This window comes from Panthera leo, chromosome C2 (genome assembly GCF_018350215.1).
Source record: "Panthera leo isolate Ple1 chromosome C2, P.leo_Ple1_pat1.1, whole genome shotgun sequence".
Classification (NCBI taxonomy): domain Eukaryota; kingdom Metazoa; phylum Chordata; class Mammalia; order Carnivora; family Felidae; genus Panthera; species Panthera leo.
In genome coordinates, this window is record NC_056687.1 from 82,377,311 (window position 1) to 82,397,262 (window position 19,952).

At 36.1% G+C, this 19,952-nt stretch overlaps 1 protein-coding gene across 6 annotated transcripts in view; it reads right to left on the reverse strand.

The window, feature by feature from the left end:
• The window catches only part of VPS8 (VPS8 subunit of CORVET complex), a 251,146-nt gene that overhangs the window by 214,493 nt on the left and 16,701 nt on the right, over nt 1-19,952 (reverse strand). For 3 of the 6 annotated variants that reach the window (XM_042902959.1, XM_042902965.1, XM_042902958.1), the window contains exons 4-7: nt 17,797-17,927; nt 12,577-12,670; nt 8,746-8,778; nt 7,752-7,806 (exon numbers count right to left, since the gene is read on the reverse strand). In XM_042902959.1, coding sequence (XP_042758893.1) covers nt 7,752-7,806; nt 8,746-8,778; nt 12,577-12,670; nt 17,797-17,927 — 313 coding nt within the window. Of the gene's footprint in view, nt 1-7,751; nt 7,807-8,745; nt 8,779-12,576; nt 12,671-16,580; nt 16,612-17,236; nt 17,338-17,409; nt 17,571-17,796; nt 17,928-19,952 lie in introns of those variants that run through there. The other 3 variants (XM_042902961.1, XM_042902960.1, XM_042902962.1) reach the window with 3 other exon arrangements.

Here is a 19,952-nt window from a genome sequence, read left to right on the forward strand (position 1 = left end):
TCTCTTGGCCCCTCCCCTGTTCATGCTCTGTGCCTATTTGTCTCTCAATAATAAATAAACGTTAAAACAATTTTAAAAAGAAGAAAAAACCAGTTATCTACAAATAAGCATAATGTAGAACATGCTAACAATAAGTGAAAAAATCCATAAGTATCTGTAGGTCTTTGAACAAACCAACTCTTTCATCTGTCTCATTCTACAATTGTATTTCCTGCTGTTTTCAGGATGCGAGGTTATAGAGAATACCATCTTTTAAAGTAGCTCTAAAATTTCAAATATCAAAATTTATTAATTTGGAATTTGGCTGAAATTTACATTTATATTATCCATGAAGAAAAGGTTTCCTAGGGAAATTAACAATGCAAAGAAAATTACAGGGTAAACATTTAAACTACTTATTTTTCAAGCACCAACATTTGATATGCTAAAAGCAAATAATTCAAATCTCTACTAGATTAAGTTACTTAAGGGCAAAGATCTTGCCTCAATCACCTCTGATTTTCTCCAGGAGGTACTCAAATTTATTATTTAATAATTAAAAGAAATTCCTCTAATGTTCTCATAGGCAATGCTTATTTTGTATAGAGTTCATTATTGTACCTACTTGAAAACAATGAAATAAAAAATTTACGAAGTCACACCTACAGGGGGGCCTGGGTGGCTCTGTTGGTTAAGCGTCCAACTCTTGATTTCGGCTCAAGTCTGATCCCAGGGTCATGGGATCAAGCCCCCTCTGGGCCTCCACACTGGCGTGGAACCTGCTTAAGATTCTCTCTCCCTCTTCCTCTGCCCCCTTCCCCACACGCACCTGTGGTCCCACATGCTCATTCTCTCAAAAAAAAAAAAAAAAAAAAAAGGCATATCTACAAATTTTAACTGTTTGGGGGAAAAACTCACCATATTTGCACAATCTGGAGTTCTATGACCTCATTTGGCAATTGCTTGTGCCTCCCTTAACTACTTACATGCTACTCTCTGGAGGTAAGTATGTCTTACTTCCACTATTAGACTATGTTCTCTCTAAGGGCTAAGATCATGAGTGAATTAACATTCCCAGAATACCAAGCCTGGTGCCTTGCACTCAAGAGACACCTGACAATCATCTGAATAGCTTCCACATTTGCAAATCTTCTGTCTGTAAGGGTAAAACTAATTACCAGAAAGACCCTAAAGATACTCATTCTCAGATCTAGGTGGTAATACCATGTAGACCTTTTGCTTGTCCAAAGTGAATACTATACAGTTTTCTGTGTTCATAAACTGCGCAAATAGCAATCCTCACCTACCAAAGGAGCTCTGACACAATTAATGGATGTATCATATCTGACACACAGAAAATATTCAGTGTTTTCTGAAACCATCTTTTTTTTTATGTTTTGAAAGTTTTTATTTAAGTAATCTCTACACCCAACATGGGGCTTGAACTCAGAACTGAAGAGCTGCATGCTCTTCCGACTGAGCCATCCAGGCACCCTTGAAATTATTTTAGATTTCAGCCTTCTAAGATGAATATTCAAAAAGGAATAAAATTCATAAATATACAAGGTCTTATGTACTTAAAAAGTCATTATCTTTACCCACATCTAGAATTATTATAATTACTGATTTTTCCCCTTACTTTTTCTTTACTTAAATTCTTTTCCTCCCTCTCCCAATTTGATGCAAATTATTAAAATGTCCTTTATTCAGTTTTCCCAACTCTGAACATGACACCTCATTTTATTTTACTTTACTGAAACTGCCTGCCTACAATAGTGTTTTCCATGATCTTATCTTGTCAGGGCTGCCTTTTACAGTTAGTGGATTATCCATGTATCTTATTTTGCAAACTGTCCAGACAGGATGGTTGGGCAACAGTGTTCTATATATATATATATATATACTCTATTTGGGTCCTGCATGTAGGCAACAGACGGAATGAAAGGAAGACAAAGACAGACATTCCTTATCAGCCTCACAAAGAAGCCCCTTAAGTCTGGGCTACCTGCCTTCCAGGTACAGAAAAGTGATTGAATAGCATCCTGCTGGGATCCTTTGTGCTTTGAGATCCAAACTGTACACATTCTGATCCACCAATACTTAAAGATACTACTGCTTTCAGATTTAGCAAAGTTCACACATTAGACTATTTTAAGTATTCTTATAACTCAAGGAGAGTAAGAATAAAATTAAAGAAAACGATAAAGAATTACCATACCATTAAGAGAGGAAATAAAAAGAGGGAAAGAAAAACTTCTAGATTAAAAAACCCAAACAGGACTCTCCTTTCCTGACTATGGATCCTGCGTACTAAAAACCAGCTAAGAAAGGGGACCAAATTATCAATGTATGTATGTATGAAGTTTACATCCCACAGGGCTGTGTTAATGAAAGCATTCTCAACTTTTTCCCTTGATTTTTACAACGCATTCATTATCTTCATAATGTTCCTTTATATGGTAAGCATGGCAGTGAGGAGATAGTGTATAAAATGTAACCTGGTTTTTAACTCCACAAAGATATTTATTAGTTCATATTGCTGTCTTTATACATTCTATATTTGTGGTACCAAAGTAATAAACCTATCAAGCAATTTAGATGAAATTCAGAAAAGGGAGAATTTCTGTGTAAAGTAGAAACCAGAATCTCATGGGAGAGGTTTCTTCTACTGAGGTAACTAAACATTCTTTATCCCAGATTATTCTGGACACTTCTGGGAAAAGGTATTTGGTAAAAATAAACATAAAACCTCTTCCAAACACTTGAATTCTAAAGTTATATGGAAAGAACAGAAGGATCTGGACAGAAGTAAGAGATGAAAATCAGAGCTCTCCATATTGCACTCCCCCAGGGGGGCTCTTGATCACCTTAATTTTTAAGGAAAAATTCTATTTTTCCCTATTCTCGAAGTCTGCTTTGCCTATTGTTGGGAGAAACCATTAAATTAGCAGTACATCTAATTTCATTTACAGAGCCAAATAAAATCACATTTGGTTGGCATTCTCAACTTAGTTTTCAAAAAAACTTGAGTGGGTCCTTATAAAGCAAATAACTCCAGGCAAGAAATATGAAATGAGACTATCGGTTTTCCCATAAACTTCACAGAGTTGGCACAGTTTAAATAAGAAAATGCCTGTGAAAAATGTGAAAACTATCAAATGGTACAAATGCAAGGAATTATTGTGAATGATAATAGCTTGCCAATTAAGACAACATGAAGTCTAGTTATCACAAACACTGCAATGAATTATATCTGTTTATTAGTATATCTTTCAAAGTATACTTTGCTTAGGGCAGATCTCCTCAGCATATTCTGGGCTTAAGAGTAACGTGCTAAATAGCAAAGAAAAGCCACAAGTAATGTATAAAGTCTGTAATAGCCATAAAATCTAAATCTGAACATACTTCAAGAGAATTTCTGCTCTTTCCATATACCAAAATTGACCCCATCCTCTATTTCTCCATCCCTAATTTGTTTTAACTAGTTCCCAAAGACCTTCAAAGAAGGAAATAACTAGATCCTAGAAGAAATCAAGTTTAATTGTGTGTATAGAGCTCTCTTATTGCCAGCATTCACCATTCTTTAATACTACTCTTTTCTTACCCTTTGTGCATATTAAAATATTCTCTAAGACCAAAAGAAAAGAGAAGAGGTATTAGAAAATATGTTTCATCAATGATCATAAAACAGGTGAAGCACTTTACCTGTCCTCCACCTAACCAACACACAGAATTGGGAGTGCTCATCCCCTCTGGAAAGCTCACTGAAAGAAAGAAGCCCAGGATACAGAGAAACCCCATGGCTAACTGGCTATCATCTAGAATGATGACGCTTACAAATAAGTTAGCAGTGTTCATTTATAAACCTGCTCATACCACCATAATGTTACTGGATTTTAAAAACTTAATTTAACAATACGTTAACTGATGAAATACAGTGACCAAAAAAAAAGTTGTTTCCATGAAAAGTAAATTAATGCTCACAAAAAAACTTGGTAAAGGTGTTTCTTTGAAAATCTGTCCCGTAATAAGATGTGGACAACTGGAGAAGATTAAAGAGTTGTTTTGTAAAAATCTGTAATTTTGCACTCCTCAACTGATTCACAGGTGCCTAAGCTTTTACCATTTTTTCTTTTAAGTAAAAGTGCAAATTTTATATGACTCATTACTGATGCAGGTTATTCCAAAAAAGAGCCGCAGACTTCCAACTGGCAGATACAAACTCAAAGAAAAGTCTTTGGACTGTATCAAAGGATTAAGGAGAAAATGAATATTTGTATATTTTCAATTAAAATAAAACACTGAAGGTACACATATCTTTATAATTTTTAACAAATCCCTGCTTTAACCAGTTTGTTAGCTGGATTTTTTTTAGTAAGCAGTTCATAAAAGGGCACCAACTGTAACTGACAGCATTCTCTTTCAACACTAAAAAGGTCAAAAGAAAAACAGTAACTCATGCAAACCAAAATTACTATACCTTTTCCTTTGAATCCATGGAGAAAAGATCAAAAGAAAGAGAAAAGCAAGAAATCAGTCAAAAGTTCAGAGAAAAGACAGGTAAAATTTCAAAAGTATAAGTGACAACCTTTAGTTATTTCTGGGAATGATACTAAATGTGATTAACTGATTTACGATTACATTCAGATATTGGTTATGGCAAAGAGAAAATGCACAATATTCAAATTATAGTACAATAAGTAAATCCAAGTCCAGTAAGTTTGGTAGAAATAAAAACAACTTCAAAAAGATAATCTATGAAAGTATACTAACAATCCCCCAAAATAGGAAACTAAGAGCCCTGGAATAGAGACACATCTTTACAAAGATTTGAATTTTTGAGATCCTGTATAATAGATAAGAACCAAGATATAATAAATATCATATACCTACAGTCCGTAAGAATAGGCAACATACATCACCTCTAAGAAGCTTATAATTATCACTATTTTAATGACCCACCTCTAGTCCAAAAAGAAACTAATGTTACTTAAAACAAACATAATTCTTCTGCTACATTTTTCCTACAATCACCAAAGATATTTAAACAAGACCAGATTTAACCCGACCTCTAATCTAGACACTTCATAGTATCATTATTCTGACATTTGTTACTGCCATTAAAATGAGTTTCAATCCATTTGTTAAAGCTCACTGTTCAAATAATTTGATTCTACAAAAATAATGACAAAAAGTTAATAACTGCATGCTTAAAACCCCAAAGCATAACCAGAATATTATCATTCTTTCTCGAAATATTCACTTTGGCATACTTTCTCTTGCATGAGACTGTAGAGAAAGATTACTGTTTCATCATATCTACAAGAAAGCTGTTGAGGAGCGCCTGGGTGGCTCAGTCAGTTAAGTGTCCGACTTCAGCTCAGGTCATGATCTCATGGTTCCCGAGTTCCAGCCCCGTGTCGGGCTCTGTGCTGACAGCTCAGAGCCTGGAGCCTGCTTCGGATTCTGTGTCTCCCTTTCTCTCTGACCCTCCCCTGCTAGAGTTCTGACTCTCTCTCTCTCTCAAAAATAAATAAACATTAAAAATTTTTTTAAAAAAGAAAGAAAGCTGTTGAAACCTAAAAAAATTAAGAAGCAGGCCCAAGGAAATTAAGGAGACAGTAGCAAAAGACATCACATACTCTTCTGTTGGTTTTTAAAGTATTCATTTGTCGCAGTAGCTTTACATGGGTTTGCTTATAAACAGACACATATTCCTATAACTTTGTGGTAAAGAAGGGATGTCAAAGCAGACAGAGTTGAGGAAAAGTGAGCATTAGTAAGCAAGAACAAAAAAATCAACTTGCATTCTGCTGACAGACAAACATACACATTATACTCAATCCTCATTCATCTTAGTTCTTCTATTCTTTTCTTCATATATCTTGGAATTTGCCTCCTTTTCTCTCAGGACAGACTTGCTGAGAACGGTGAGAATGCACTGATGTAGGATTCAGTGTTTCTTAATTCTGAACTTGGCTCTGTGCAAATCTCTTAACCTCTCTGGTTCTCACCCACCTCATATGTAAAAGAGGACTGACCTAAAAAGTAAGATCCTTTCCCCAAATTCTTTTGATCTAACACCAATTCTGCTCCCAAAGGAAAATAAGCATTCTTACACCTGACAGGACAGCAGGTGGCTAAAACTTCCTAGAAGCAATCAGGTTATATCACAAGTGTTTAAAATGTTCATACCCTAATTCATTCATTCATTCATTCATTCATTAAATGTATAAAACCTGGAAAAAAAAAAAAATGTTCTGACCTTAAGTAATTCTACTTTTAAGAATTTGTCCTAAAGAAGTAATCAGGTGGGCAAAAATGCAGTTACAAAGATGTTCATTGCTATACTGTTTGTTTAGAAACAACCTATAGTAGGAAATGGTTAAGTAAATTGTGGTGAATCCATTTAAAAGAATACTGTGTAGCCATTAGAGATGATGTTACAGATGAATATATAATTACATGGAAAGATGTTCATTATAACAAAAAGCAGGTTACAAATTCACATGATTCCATTTTAGATGTGTACATATACACACACACGTACAAAATAAAAGATTAAAGAGCCATATAGAAATGTCAGGGATTATTCCAGGATGCTGGAATCTGCTATTTTGTATCTTTAATCTTTTGCTCATCTCAATTTTCTACTATAAACACGGATTATAAAATAAGAAAAAAATTATTGAAAGAATCAATTCTAAAGTACTCTCAAAAGAATTATATTTTTGTGTCCATTCTTCCTACCTCCAAACAATAAAGCTCTATTTAAATCAATCACCTTTGAAAAAATCGCATAATTTAGATTATTTGTAAACAGGAATTCAAATTGTTATGAATAGGAATTCAATATTTACAAGTAGGAATTCAAAAATTGCTCAAAAACAAGGGAAAATAACCAGTTTTTCATTCATACGGTAAATAATGATGTAAGCCCCACAGAGATCAAATTGCAGTACTGTTATTAAAGTATTCCCAGGTGATCCTTCTACAAATCCTGTAGATTCCTTAATAAAATAGTGTTATTGGGAATTCCATTTAGGAGAGATGCAAAAGACTTAAGATTCAGAAGAGAACAATTAAAACTGCCAGACAAATATTATCTAACAGTTTTTAAATTAAAAAAAAAAACAAAAAACAGAAGAAAATGTACTGCTCATTGTACTAAATTCAAAAGCAAGGAGTAATGAAACTAGGGTTATTTCATCTCAGGTAGAAAAAGAAAGAGAAAATACTTAAGACTATCATCTAACATAGAAACGAATGAATGTTATATTCTCAACCAACAAACACATGTGATTATGGGCTAGAAAATTTTCAATTTAGAGGAATTTACAATGTAAATGAAAAAGAACTTATTGTCAGTTTGAGTTACTAGGAAAGCCTGTGAATCTCTTTTCCTGAAGATCTGCTAGAATATGATTTAGAATCAAAAATCATCACCACCACAAACTGAGGCAGACAAGATGACAACCCAAGGTCCCTTTCAACTTTATATTCTTTCTGTCTAGGTCTGTAGAATCAAAAGATATGATATGATAACTTATAAATTCTTAAAGAAGAAAATCAACTTGCAGTGAGCAACAAAATGAACTTGGGTCAAGTAATTTTAACTATAAAACTACTGACTGCTACTTTTCAAGTCTTCCTGTTTTTGTTTTTGTTTTTCTTACAAGAATATAAAGTTTACAATTAAACTGTTATTAAAAGATATAAAATATAAAAGGATACTTAACATTCACAGTAAAGAAAGTACTTAGAAAATTTACCAAATATTAAAGCCAATCCATGAGATGTACCCACTGCTATCAGACTGGACACTGCCTGGGAACAAAAGGGAAGATTACGTTTTGAGATATTACATCGAGGATCTTGAAACAATGCGAGTTGAATTTGTTGGTTTTCTTTCCTCTAGGCACCAGATGACATACCAACTATTATAAATAAGGAGAATTTCATCTAGGAGGCAAAAGGGGAAATGAAACTCAGGACCTTTTATTTCTGGGAATCCCTCTAAATTTACTCTAAGGGTAACAATATCAAAATATCATATGTTCAACATTATAGGCAAAAACACACCACTTCTATTCTAAAGCAATTTAAAAAAAAAAAAACTCAGAGGTCCAGACAAAGTAGGAGGCACTTATGCTACCCAACCAAGAGCCAGCTATGAGGTGTGGGAAAGGGGTTGATAAAGCCCTTCAGTTTATTCACAGGAGCTAAAAGGCACCAGAAATATTCAAATTTCAGCCCACTTCCTCACCGATTAACTAACTAATAAGAAAGCTACAGGAGGCAGCTGGAAGTATTCAAGAAAAGAGGGCACTAGTGTGCTTTCAATATCCCCCGTTCTCTATAATCGCACCACAGATTTACTATTTGGCAGGCCTGGCAATGGAGTTCAGAACTATTAAGTGTACTATTTACCACAAAGTGATTTCACCAAATGCTGTGTTCCACTCCCTTGTAACCAAAGGGAGGCCAAATCACAGAGGGAGCAAATTTACTTGGGCATGGGAGGACCACATATAAATAAACCTGGAAAAGGCTAACCATTATTCCATTATATGGAAGAATAACAATACACTAGAAAGAGAACATTCAATATGGAAAAATGTTAAACCTGATTACTGGCAGTAAATGACTTATGAATTTATTATCATAATAATTTATGCAATAACTCTGAACATTAGAAGAATAAATCTAAGAAAACCCAATGAAATAGAATGCTTACCTTTAAAGGATTATTTAAAGTGTACTTACAATTGCTGTAGGCAAGCCAGCATCGACTTTGTCCTAAGTGAAATTAAAAAAGTATTTGAAAACATACTCTCATTTTTAAACAGAAAATGATATAAGCCCCTCTCTTTACATAAACTTTAATCCAAATCAATTCAGATAAGAGATGGGATCCTCATTTTTGCCCCCAACTAAGAGAAACCACAAAAGTTGTACAGACCAAGAAAATATAAAGAGCATGAAAGCAGATCATTTTATTTTACTAATGGTAACAAATGCTTTAAGAAAGGCATGATTATAAATGAAAACGTAAGAAGAGAGAGAGGAAAGAAGTCTTATTTTCAATAACATGGATACACTCTAAGTAGTATAGGTTACAATGACAGGAGTACATAAGGATTTTAAAAAAGGGAAACATGCTACAGATATTCTTTCTCTAAGCTTCCTATCCAGCAAATTATCTAATAATCCTTCAATAAAACCCAAGCTAGGTGTATTCAGTCAGTTCAAGCAAGCATCAGAAAATTAAAAATTAAGTGCTGGTCCCAGCTCCATACCAGTAACTCTATGACCTAGGGAAAGTCACCTAAACTTCTGGGTATTAGCCTCCTCATCTGTTAAAGGAAATAGCAAATAACGCCCTATGTACCTCAATAATTTGTCCTGAGGTACAAATTATATGTAAAGTATCATATAAATGTCCAGTTATCTATTTAATGCTTCTATAGCTTTAAATAGTAAGAGCTTACAATAATTAGCACCATAGTAGCAAAGAGCTTTCATGTACATGTATTACACTATTGACTCTCAATCTGCAAGAGATAGATAAAACATGTATTATTCTGATTTTCCAGACTAAGAAAACAGAGAAGTTTTAAAAAGTGTACCTGACTTGCCCAAGATTATTCAAGAAGTGATAGAAAACTATGTCTCAAACTCAGAGTACCCAATTCCCAGACCTGGCTCTTTATATCATTTCTATAGATCTTTTCTATGTCTGTCCCTGTCAATGTGGTCGATTAGTTATTATAATCTCTCAGAAGGCAGAATCAATTTTATCCAACTTTACAGAGTGTCCTGGGAACTAACTCAAGAAACTTACTCTAGTGCGTGGGAGTATGAGGAAGAACAATCACAAGGCTGCTATGTTCAATGCTCTGGATGGAGGATATACCCCACTCTGTATGGATATGTGTATGTAAAGTACACCTAACATGCTTGACAATTAAGATGCATACAATAAATATCTGATGAATGATTGATTTGTGTCCTGGATAGGGAAAAAGAATGAAAGAGCAGATAAAAAGCATACTATATTCAAAATGGAACCTGAATAATGAAATGAGAAGTCAGCTTCCTTTAAAAGCCAAAAAACCAGGGGTGCCTGCGTGGCTCAGTCAGTTAAGTGTCCGATTCTTGGTTTTGGCTCAGGTCATGATCTCACAGTTCTTGGGTTCGAACCTTGCATCAAGTTCTGTGCTGACGGCGTAGAGCCTGCTTGGTATATGTGCTGCCGAAGCAAGCACAAGCCTGCTTGAGATTCTCTGTCACTCCCCCACTAGCTCTGTCTCTCTCAAAATAAATTAAAAAAAAAAATTTTTTAAGCCAAAGAAACAGACATATGCGAAGCACTAGAGATTACAGAGTTGTAGTACTGGTGTGGCAACATCTTAGGGTAATGATTCTCAAAAGCCAGGCTACCTTGAAATCACCTAAGATACAGATTCCTGTTATACTGTTAAAACGAAGATTCCTATGCTATACTACTAAGATTCCAATTAAGCACGTTTGGGTGCTCAGGAATCTGCATTTCAGTCAGTACCAGGAGATTCTTACACAACGGACGCATTTCGGAAAAAACACTGTGCTAAGGCATCTCTACTACCTTAGGCGATCATAAAAGTGATAAATACCCTTTGAAATTAGTCTAAACAAATTTAAAATACAGTCATCTGTCATAGTACTTTCATTTGTGAATCAGAAGTTCACAATTCCAAAAATTCCTTCTCTCCTAACTGTTCTCTATGCGTATGGACGACAAAGCCATTGTGAGCAAGGCCCCAGGCAGCCCTAATAACACCACTATCCACATGGCTGAAGGCATCATTGAACAACTATTCAGGAGAGATGCCCAAAAATAAAACTAGCTTTACATGTTAACACACCAAACATCACAGAAAAGCATACAATTTAAATTGAGCTGGTAATCCAAAATTAGGAAGGCAGAGTATGAAGACTGTCATAGGAAAAGCAGTTTTCATTTTAACAGACCAAAGGAGCTCAGCCATAGCAATGAAATAAGAACAGAATGCAAACACTCTGGGATTTATTAGAATTTTTCCCTCCTCTTCAAGAGGGAGAAGAAACCCTTTTAAATAACAGATTTATCTAATCAATGTTCAGCGTCTGAGTTTTAGTTCAGTCTCCATTATTCAAAATATTTTTAAAACTGCACAGGTGGGTCAAATGACTGTTCTGGTTCATCTTGATCTTGAAAGGAATGAATTTCATCACCTACATAAGGATTAAATTCAGAAAACGTCATGGAAATGTAATCCTCAACAGGTGGTTCCCATTCTAGCAAATATGAGTTACTCTCCACCTAAAAGAGGAAGGACAATTGCCCAGGTTTCCTCCATTGCTTGACTATCTATTTAAATTGACTTCATGATATATAAGCTGGGTCGGGGTATACCAACTGCCCACAGAGGACACTTTTTCTTATTTTTTCTTTTTTTGTTTGTTTGTTTGGTTTGGTTTTTATACGAGCTTTCTCTGATAAATATGACAATTGCAATGCAGTTATGATGTTGTGATGCTACTCCTGTATCAATCTCTTACCCTTTTGGGAAATCAAAATTTTGTCCAAACTGAATTTGCAAAATACCAATTAAACTCCATAAAAACATTAAAAAAGTCAAAGTTCCTGGGACATGAATATGTCACCGTGGTCGCCATCATCATCATCATCATCATTATACATAAGATCTATACAATGAATTCAGAAAACTAAAATTGAAAGACTACATAAAATTATAGGCTCTGAGGTCAAAGAAAAATTTGATAAAGCCTACCAGAATCATCATCTATTGTCTTGATGGTTTATTAAATATTTTTGCATGAAATCAGTGCTCTAAAAAAAAAAAATGTTCAAAAAAGACCGCAGATACTCTGTTCTAACCATTATACTCTGGCCACATTCACCAATACCACCCCCATTTCACAACAAAGCAGCACTACAGTTGGAGCCAGAAACCCCAATTTTGAGTAATTATTCTGCTATCTCCAAACTCAATGATGTAAGACAAGTTAATAGTTAATATATCACCTTTCTGAGTCTCTCTTCTCATTTGTAAAACAGGATATGGCTTTCCTTACTTTCAAAGTTGTAAGAGTAAATAAAATAAGGTACATGAAAAGAGTTTTGTGAATTACAAAAAAAAAATCACTCAGTTGTAAAAGATTCTGATCAATCATTTCTCCATATGAAAAGACTAAAAAAAAAAAAAACAAAACGAGCACTCTAACTCAACCAAATACACAAGATGGCAACTAAACTGAAAAGGAATTTAAAGAAAAGGCAGATAGTGTTCCTTTTAGGCTTGCTGCCATATTTCATTTAGGCACACCAGAGACTCTGAGCAGACCTTTATTTCATGGCTGCACTAATTTCTATGTCAAGATGTATAGCCATGTCTTATGAGTCAAAAACAATCACACAAAACCCATGAAAGCCAGATTCTATTTTTTTTTAAGCCTCGGGCCAAGAGAAGTGCTGTGCTTTGTTTTATGCTCATTCCTGCTTCATTATGCCATTGCAGGTTACAAAGCTGGGAAAGAGAACAAAATACTTACAGCTGCAGACACTATCTGGGCAGAAATTCCCTTCAAAAGTGAATGTCGCATAACTGACCCATGGAGTGAAAAAGAATCAGGTAATTTCTTCTTCCTAAAAGAAGAGGGGGAAGCATTTAAGAATATTTAAAAAAAAAAAAAAAAAAAGTCTTTTTTGAAAGACCAAAAAACACATAAAAATAAGGAAAGCAGAAAACAACACTGAATGTAATTTGTAGCTCTGTTTGCAAAGAGGTACTGAGAGCCTGACAGTCCTAAATTAAGATGTTGTACTAAACCCACCTTGAACCCCAGAGAAGCACAAGTAGGAAAGTGAATAAAGCCATCACTCCTTTTTCATTGATTCAAACTGTTCCTTCCTCACCTAAAATATGGCAAGAGGTTTTACTCCTCACCAGAAGGTTGCCTGCCCTGCCCTACTTGTCTACATTACCTCTCCCTTCCTTCCACCTTTGCCCACCTTTCTGGCCTTTCTATCTGTAACTGCCCTCTCTCATTCTTCAACCAAGCACATCAAATTCCACACTCCTCTCTGCTGCTCCTACTAATAGTACCTTTCACTTACCCAACTCATCAGCATTCAAAAAATAATCTCATCCTTTACCAAACACTGAGCACCTCCATCATGTGACTAAAAGTATGCTTCAGGCATACAAAAATAAGAAAGGCAAGATTCCTACTCTCAAGGACCTCACAGCATAGCTAGAGGGACCAATAAGTAACTCACTCTTAAAAGATAAATGTTAGAGGGGTGTCTGGGTGGCTCAGTCGGTTGAGCGTCCGACTTCGGCTCAGGTCATGATCTCACGGGTCATGAGTTCGAGCCCCGCGTTGGGCTCTGTGCTGACGGCTCAGAGCCTGGAGCCTGTTTAGGATTCTGTGTCTCCCTCTCTCTCTGCCCCTCCCCTGCTCATGCTCTGTCTCTCTCTGTCTCAAAATAAATAAAACATTTTTAAAAATTTTTTTTAAATGTTAGAAAATAACAATGGATAAAGCACTATAGAAATGAAATAAAGAAGAGTTTAATCCTATTTATTGGGGGGATATCAGGGACAACTATAGAAAAAAAAGATGTCTGATCTAGCCTTGATAGACAACCAGGAGTCTGGCAGGCAACAAAAAAGCACAAACAGAAATATGAGGATGTCAATGTGTGCTGTGTGTGGAGGGAATGTAAGTACCCAAAAGGCACTGACCAGCAGGATGGGAGTGGGGGTGCTTAGAGATTAGGTCAAAATAGTGAGCAGGGTCCAGACTAATGCTACGCAAAAGAGTTCTGACATTAAATGAGACCAAAAAATAAAGACTATATATATATATATGTATGTATATATATATATATATATACATATATATATATACACACACACACACACACACACTCTTTTTTAGTATAGTTGACAATTTACATTAGTTTCAGATGTACAACTTAGTTATTTGACAATTTTATACATTGTTATGTTCACAAGTATAGCTAGCAGCTGTCCCATTCCATTGTTATTAGAGTATCACTGATTGCATTCCTTATCCTGTGCCTTTTATTCCTGTGACTTATTCATTTAAAAATATCATAGGGCCGCCTAGGTGGCACAGTTGGTTAAGCGTCTGACTCTTGATTTTGACTCAAGTCATGATCTCACAGTACAAGAGTTCAAGCCCCATGCTGGGCTCAGTGCTGACAGTGCAGAGCCTGCTTGGGATTCTGTCTCCCTCTTTCTCTGCCCCTCCCCCACTCACAAGCACACATGCACGTGCACGCACGCACTCTCTCAAAATAAATAAACTTAAAAAAATCATTTAAATTATCATGGTTCCATACAAATACTGAGATTTTGTTCTATTTCTATGAAATGTGCCACTGGGATTTTGATAGGGATTGCACTGAATCTACAGATGGTCTGGAGAAATATGGACATCTTAACAATATTAATCCATGAACACAGGATATTTTTCCATTTATTTGTGTCTTTAATTTCTTTCACCAATGTCTTATATATAATTTTCAGTGTATAGCTCTTTCATGTCCTTGGTTAAACTTATTCCTAAGTATTTTCTTGTTTTCGATGATACTATAAATTGAATTATTTTATTCCTTTTTCAGATATCTCATTGTTAGTATTTAGAAACACAACTAACCCCAATTAGCCAAAGCAATCTTGAGAAAGAAGAACAAAGATGGAGGCATCACACTTCCTGATTTCAAACTATATTACAAAGTCAAAACCAAAACAGTATGGTACTTGCATAAAAACTGACACAGAAACCAATGGAAAAGAACTGAGAGCCCAGACATAAACAGTTATATATACAGCCAACTAATATTTGACAAAGGAGCCAAAAACACTCAATGGGGAAAGAATACAGTCTCCAATAAATGGTGTTGGGAAAACTGGGTAATCACATGCAAAAGGAACTATACCCCTATTTTATATCACTCACAAATTTTATATGAATTAAGTGGATCAAAGACCCAAATATAAGACTTAAGCCATAAAACTCCTAGAAGAAAGCATAGGGGAAAAGCTCCTTGACCTTGGTCTTGAGGGCAATGGGTTTTCTGTATATGACACCAAAAAAGAAAAAAGAAAAAAAAAGGGGGGCAACAAAAGCAAACATAAATGAGACTGTATCAAACTAAAAAGCTTTGGCACAGCAAAAGAAAATTAACAAAATTTTAAAAACCCATGGAATAGAAAATATTTGTAAACCAGGGCACCCTGGGTGGTTCAGTCTACTGAGCATCTGACTCTTTATTTTGGCTCAGGTCATGATCTCACAGTTAGTGGGATCCAGCCCCACATCAGACTCTGAGCTCACAGCACTTAAAAAAAAAAAGTGCTTAAAACTTAAAAAAAAAAAAAAAAAAAGAAAGAAAGAAAGAAAGAATTTATAAACCATTTATCTGTAAAAGGTTAATATCCAAAATATACAGTAGTTCTCCTTTATCTGGTTTCAGTTACTTGTGGCCAACCACAGTCTAGAAGCAGATAATCCTTCTTCTGAGGTATTGTCAGGTGGTCAACAGTAGCCTAACCTGATGTCAGGCCTTCATCCTTTACCTCACTTCATCTCATCACAGAGGCATTTTATCATCTCAAGTCATTGTTAAGAAGAGGGAGTACAGTACAATAAAATATTTCAAGAGACCATGTTCACATAACTTTTATTACAGTATATTGTTACAATTGTTCTATTTTATTATTGATTGATTATATATAATCTCTCACTATGCCTAATTTATAAATTAAACTTTATCATAGGTATGTACAAAAAGAAACATAGTTTATATAGGATTCAGTGCTATCTGCAGTATATACAGGAAGAAACATAATTTATATAGGATTCAGTACTATCTGCAGTTTTAAGCATCCACTGGAAGTCTTGGAATGTATTCTCAGTGGAAAAGGAAGACTACTACATACGGAACTCTTACACCTCAACAGCAAAAAAAACCCAAACAACTGAAGTTAAACACAGGCAGAGGATCCGAACAGACATTTTTCTGAAGAAGACACACAGGTGGCCAAAAAGCATATGGAAAAATGTTCAGCATCACTAACCATCAGGGAAATACAAACCAAAACCACAATGAGATACTGCCTACGGGGATGGCTATTATCAAAAAGACAAGAGATCACAAGTATTAGTGAGGATTTGAGAAAAGAGAATCCTTGTGTACTGGTGGCAGCCACTATGGAAAACAATATAGGGGTTACCCCCAAAATTAAACATAAAATTACCATATGATCCAGAAATTCCACTTCTGAGGATATATCAAAAAAAAAAAAAAAATCACTATCTCAAAAGGTATCTCCACTGCTGTGTTCATTACACCATTATTCACAATAGCCAAGATATGGAAATAATCTAAGTGTCCACCTTCAAACAAATGGATAAAGAGGTGAGACAGACAGACAGACAGAGACACACACACACACACACACACACACACACACACACACACACACACATTATTCAGCCATGATAAAAAAAGGAAACCCTACCATTTGCAACAACATGGATGGACTTGGAGGGCCTTATGCCACATGAAATAAGTCATACAGGGAAAGACAAATACTATATGATCTCAATTACATGTGGAATTTTAAAAAGCCTACCTCATAGAGGCAGAATAGAACAGTAGCTATCAGGGGCTGGGGAGTGAAGGAAAAGTGTAGATGTTGGTTAAAGGGTACAACCTTGTACTTGTAAGATAAGTTCTGGGGATGTAATGTACAGCATGATGTAACAGCATTATCTAACAATAATGTATTATATACTTGAAAATTACTAAAAGAGTAGATCTTAAATGTTCTTACCACAACAGAAATGGTAATTATCTGAGGTAATAAAGGTGTTAACTAACCCTATTGTGGTAATCATTTCACAATACATAGTATATCAAAGAATCACATTGTACATGTTACATTTAACCAATGTTATACATCAGTTATATCTCAATAAAGCTGGAAAAAAAAAAACATTTATCTATTTGTAGGAGATAGTGATGGACAGGTAAATATATCCAGCAATGGTCCCTATCCAACAAGAGTTGACAACCTAAAGAAGACAACACTAATACAGGCAACATTTAAGAAAGGAAAAATACACATGACTTTATCAACATTAAAGTTACACATGAATTCAATAAAGTATTTACATTATGCTTCCTCCACTTCTCCTTCCTTTTCATGTGCTCTCCAAGAATTTGGAAGGTGAAAAGCAGCCAAAATGAAGTTATTTAGGGTTAGAAATCTTTTTCCCAAATCTTGAATCATTTTGTGATTCTCCTCTGAACCCATTCCAAAGGAATGAAGGAATGCTGGAGCTGACCTGAGAGTGGGAGGAAGGGGGTGGGGAGTGCAGAGAGCACAGGGTGACGAAATGAACCTAGCTCCATGTTTCCACCACAGACACAGTGCCGAGTTTGACCAATGCTTCCTCCGAAGGCTCTACTGCTTCCGGAAGTCCCTGGCTGTTATTATGGCTTCCTGCTGGGGGTGCAGAGGACAGTGGTCATGGCATGCACCTTTTCATTATTCTCTCCCCTCAGTAGTGCCAAAATCTTTAGGGTCTACTAAGCATATTATTTCCACCCAAGTGGGCCTTCCATTCCCTATGCAAAGGCTTCAGCAGACCATACCACACCAAAGAGAGATTTACATTTTAAATGATCAAATATTTCAACTATATGCCAGTGTGATTTACATGAATACCTACCGTTTTAAGTTGGTCCTGTCACCACTATCTGAACTTGCCACAGACGAAGTATCATAGGAGTGGGAATCAATAGTATCAATGTTTAACAATGTAGGGTCCTCCAGAACAAAAGACTCCTCTTCATCATCAGTCTAAATTGGAAGAATATGGATCAATAAACTCACAATTCCAAATACCCTGTAAGTCAGACAAGCATAAATGTGTTCTCTAAAATGCTCACATGCTTATTTCTGCTTTTCATCTCTTTTCCAAGCATTGTTATTGACTAGAGAAGCATAGAAAATTAATTTCCAAATCTAGATAGATATCTGTCTCTACAAAGAGTTCGCTCCAAAAATTTCTTCCTTGTAGCAGGAAGCAGCAGAAGCAGTTATGCAAATTATTGTTAGCAGCTAAACACTTCTTAAAATTCAAACCCGTAAATAAGCTTTACTAGTTAACTAACAGCCAGTAGCTAATTAGAAGAAAACAAATACTACCTGACTACAAATAGTATACCATGAGAAATAGGACAAACAAAAGAAAAGCATTCTGGGTTAGGAAAACCATAAGGGACTCTTAAAAACTGAGAATAAACTGAGGGTTGATGGAGGGGTGAGAGGAAGGGGAAAGTAAGTGATGGGCATTGAGGAGGGCACCTGTTGGGATGAGCACGGGGTGTTGTATGGAAACCAATTTGACAATAAATTTCATATTAAAAAAAAAACAAAACAAAAAACAAAAAAATAAAATAAAATAAAAATAAAACAGTGTGAAAAAAAAAAGAAAGAGCATCTGCAAACACAGTGATTTCATAAGGTGAATTTTACTCCTAGAAAAGGAAGAAGTCCCAAATGACTGGAATATTATGAGGAGTTAGAGTGATCCTAGAAAGATAAGCTAGGACCAAATTATAAAAAGCTTTATATTCCATGAGCCAAGTGACAGCAGGGCCTATGTCCTCCTTGTCTACCACTATATCCCTACTGCCCAGTACAATGTCTGGCATATACTTACTACTCATTCATCTACTGAATTAGTGTACTGTATATAGTAGACAATAGGAAGGAAACCGAGATGTTTTAAGAAGTAGGCACACATGATGGGACCAACGTTTTATAAAGATAAATGGGGCAGCAGGAAGATGGATGAGTGTAGTCAGGGAAACTGAGACAAAGAAACTATTAAGAACCTGTAACAAGGTAGGGGCACCCGGGTGGCTCAGTTGGTTAAACATCTGACTTCAGCTGAGGTCATAATCTCGTGTCTTGTGGGTTCGAGCCCCACATCGGGCTCTGTGCTGACAGTTCAGTACCTGGAGCCTGCTTCAGATTCAGTATCTCCCTCTCTCTCTGCCCCTCCCCCACCCCCACGCACACGCACGCACTCTTTCTCTCTCTCTCAAAAATAAAAAATAATTTAAAAGGAACCAGTAACAAAGCTATTGCAGTGTCAAGGGAAAAGAAAGAGGAGGGCGCCTGGGTGGCTCAGTCCATTAAGCATCCAACTTCAGCTCAGGTCATGATCTCATGGCTGGTCAGTTCGAGCCCCACATTGGGCTCTGGGCTGACAGCTCAGAGCCTGGAGCCTGTTTCAGATTCTGTGGCTCCCTCTCTCTCTGCCTCTGCCCCACTCGTACTCTGTTTATCTCTCAAAAATAAATAATAAACATTAAAAAAATTTTTTTTAAAGGCGGGGAGTGGAGCTTAAGAACTCGTCAGAAGAGGTCAAGAGAAGGAATAATGAAAGAGACATTACTGAGAAAACCCAAAGTCCCTGGCTACCATTTTTTTTTTTTTTAACGTTTATTTTTGAGAGAGTACACAAGCAGAGGAGGGTCAGAGAGAGGGGGAGACGCAGAATCTGAAACAGGCTCCAGGCTCTGAGCTGTCAGCACAGAGCCCAATGCAGGGCTTGAATTCATGAACCGTGAGATCATGACCTGAGCCAAAGTTGGACACTTAACGGACTGAACCACCCAGGTGCCCCCCCCCACTACTATTTAATGGCAGGGGATGGGAGGTGGGGACGTCAGGGGGAAATCAAAGAGGATTCCAAGGTTTCTAGCTTGAACAACTAGGCAAAAGGTAATACTTCTGAGATAAAAAGCAGAATAGCAGATAAAGCAGAATGAGGAGTTCAGCTTTGAACAGGTTGATTCTGAACAACAGACATTA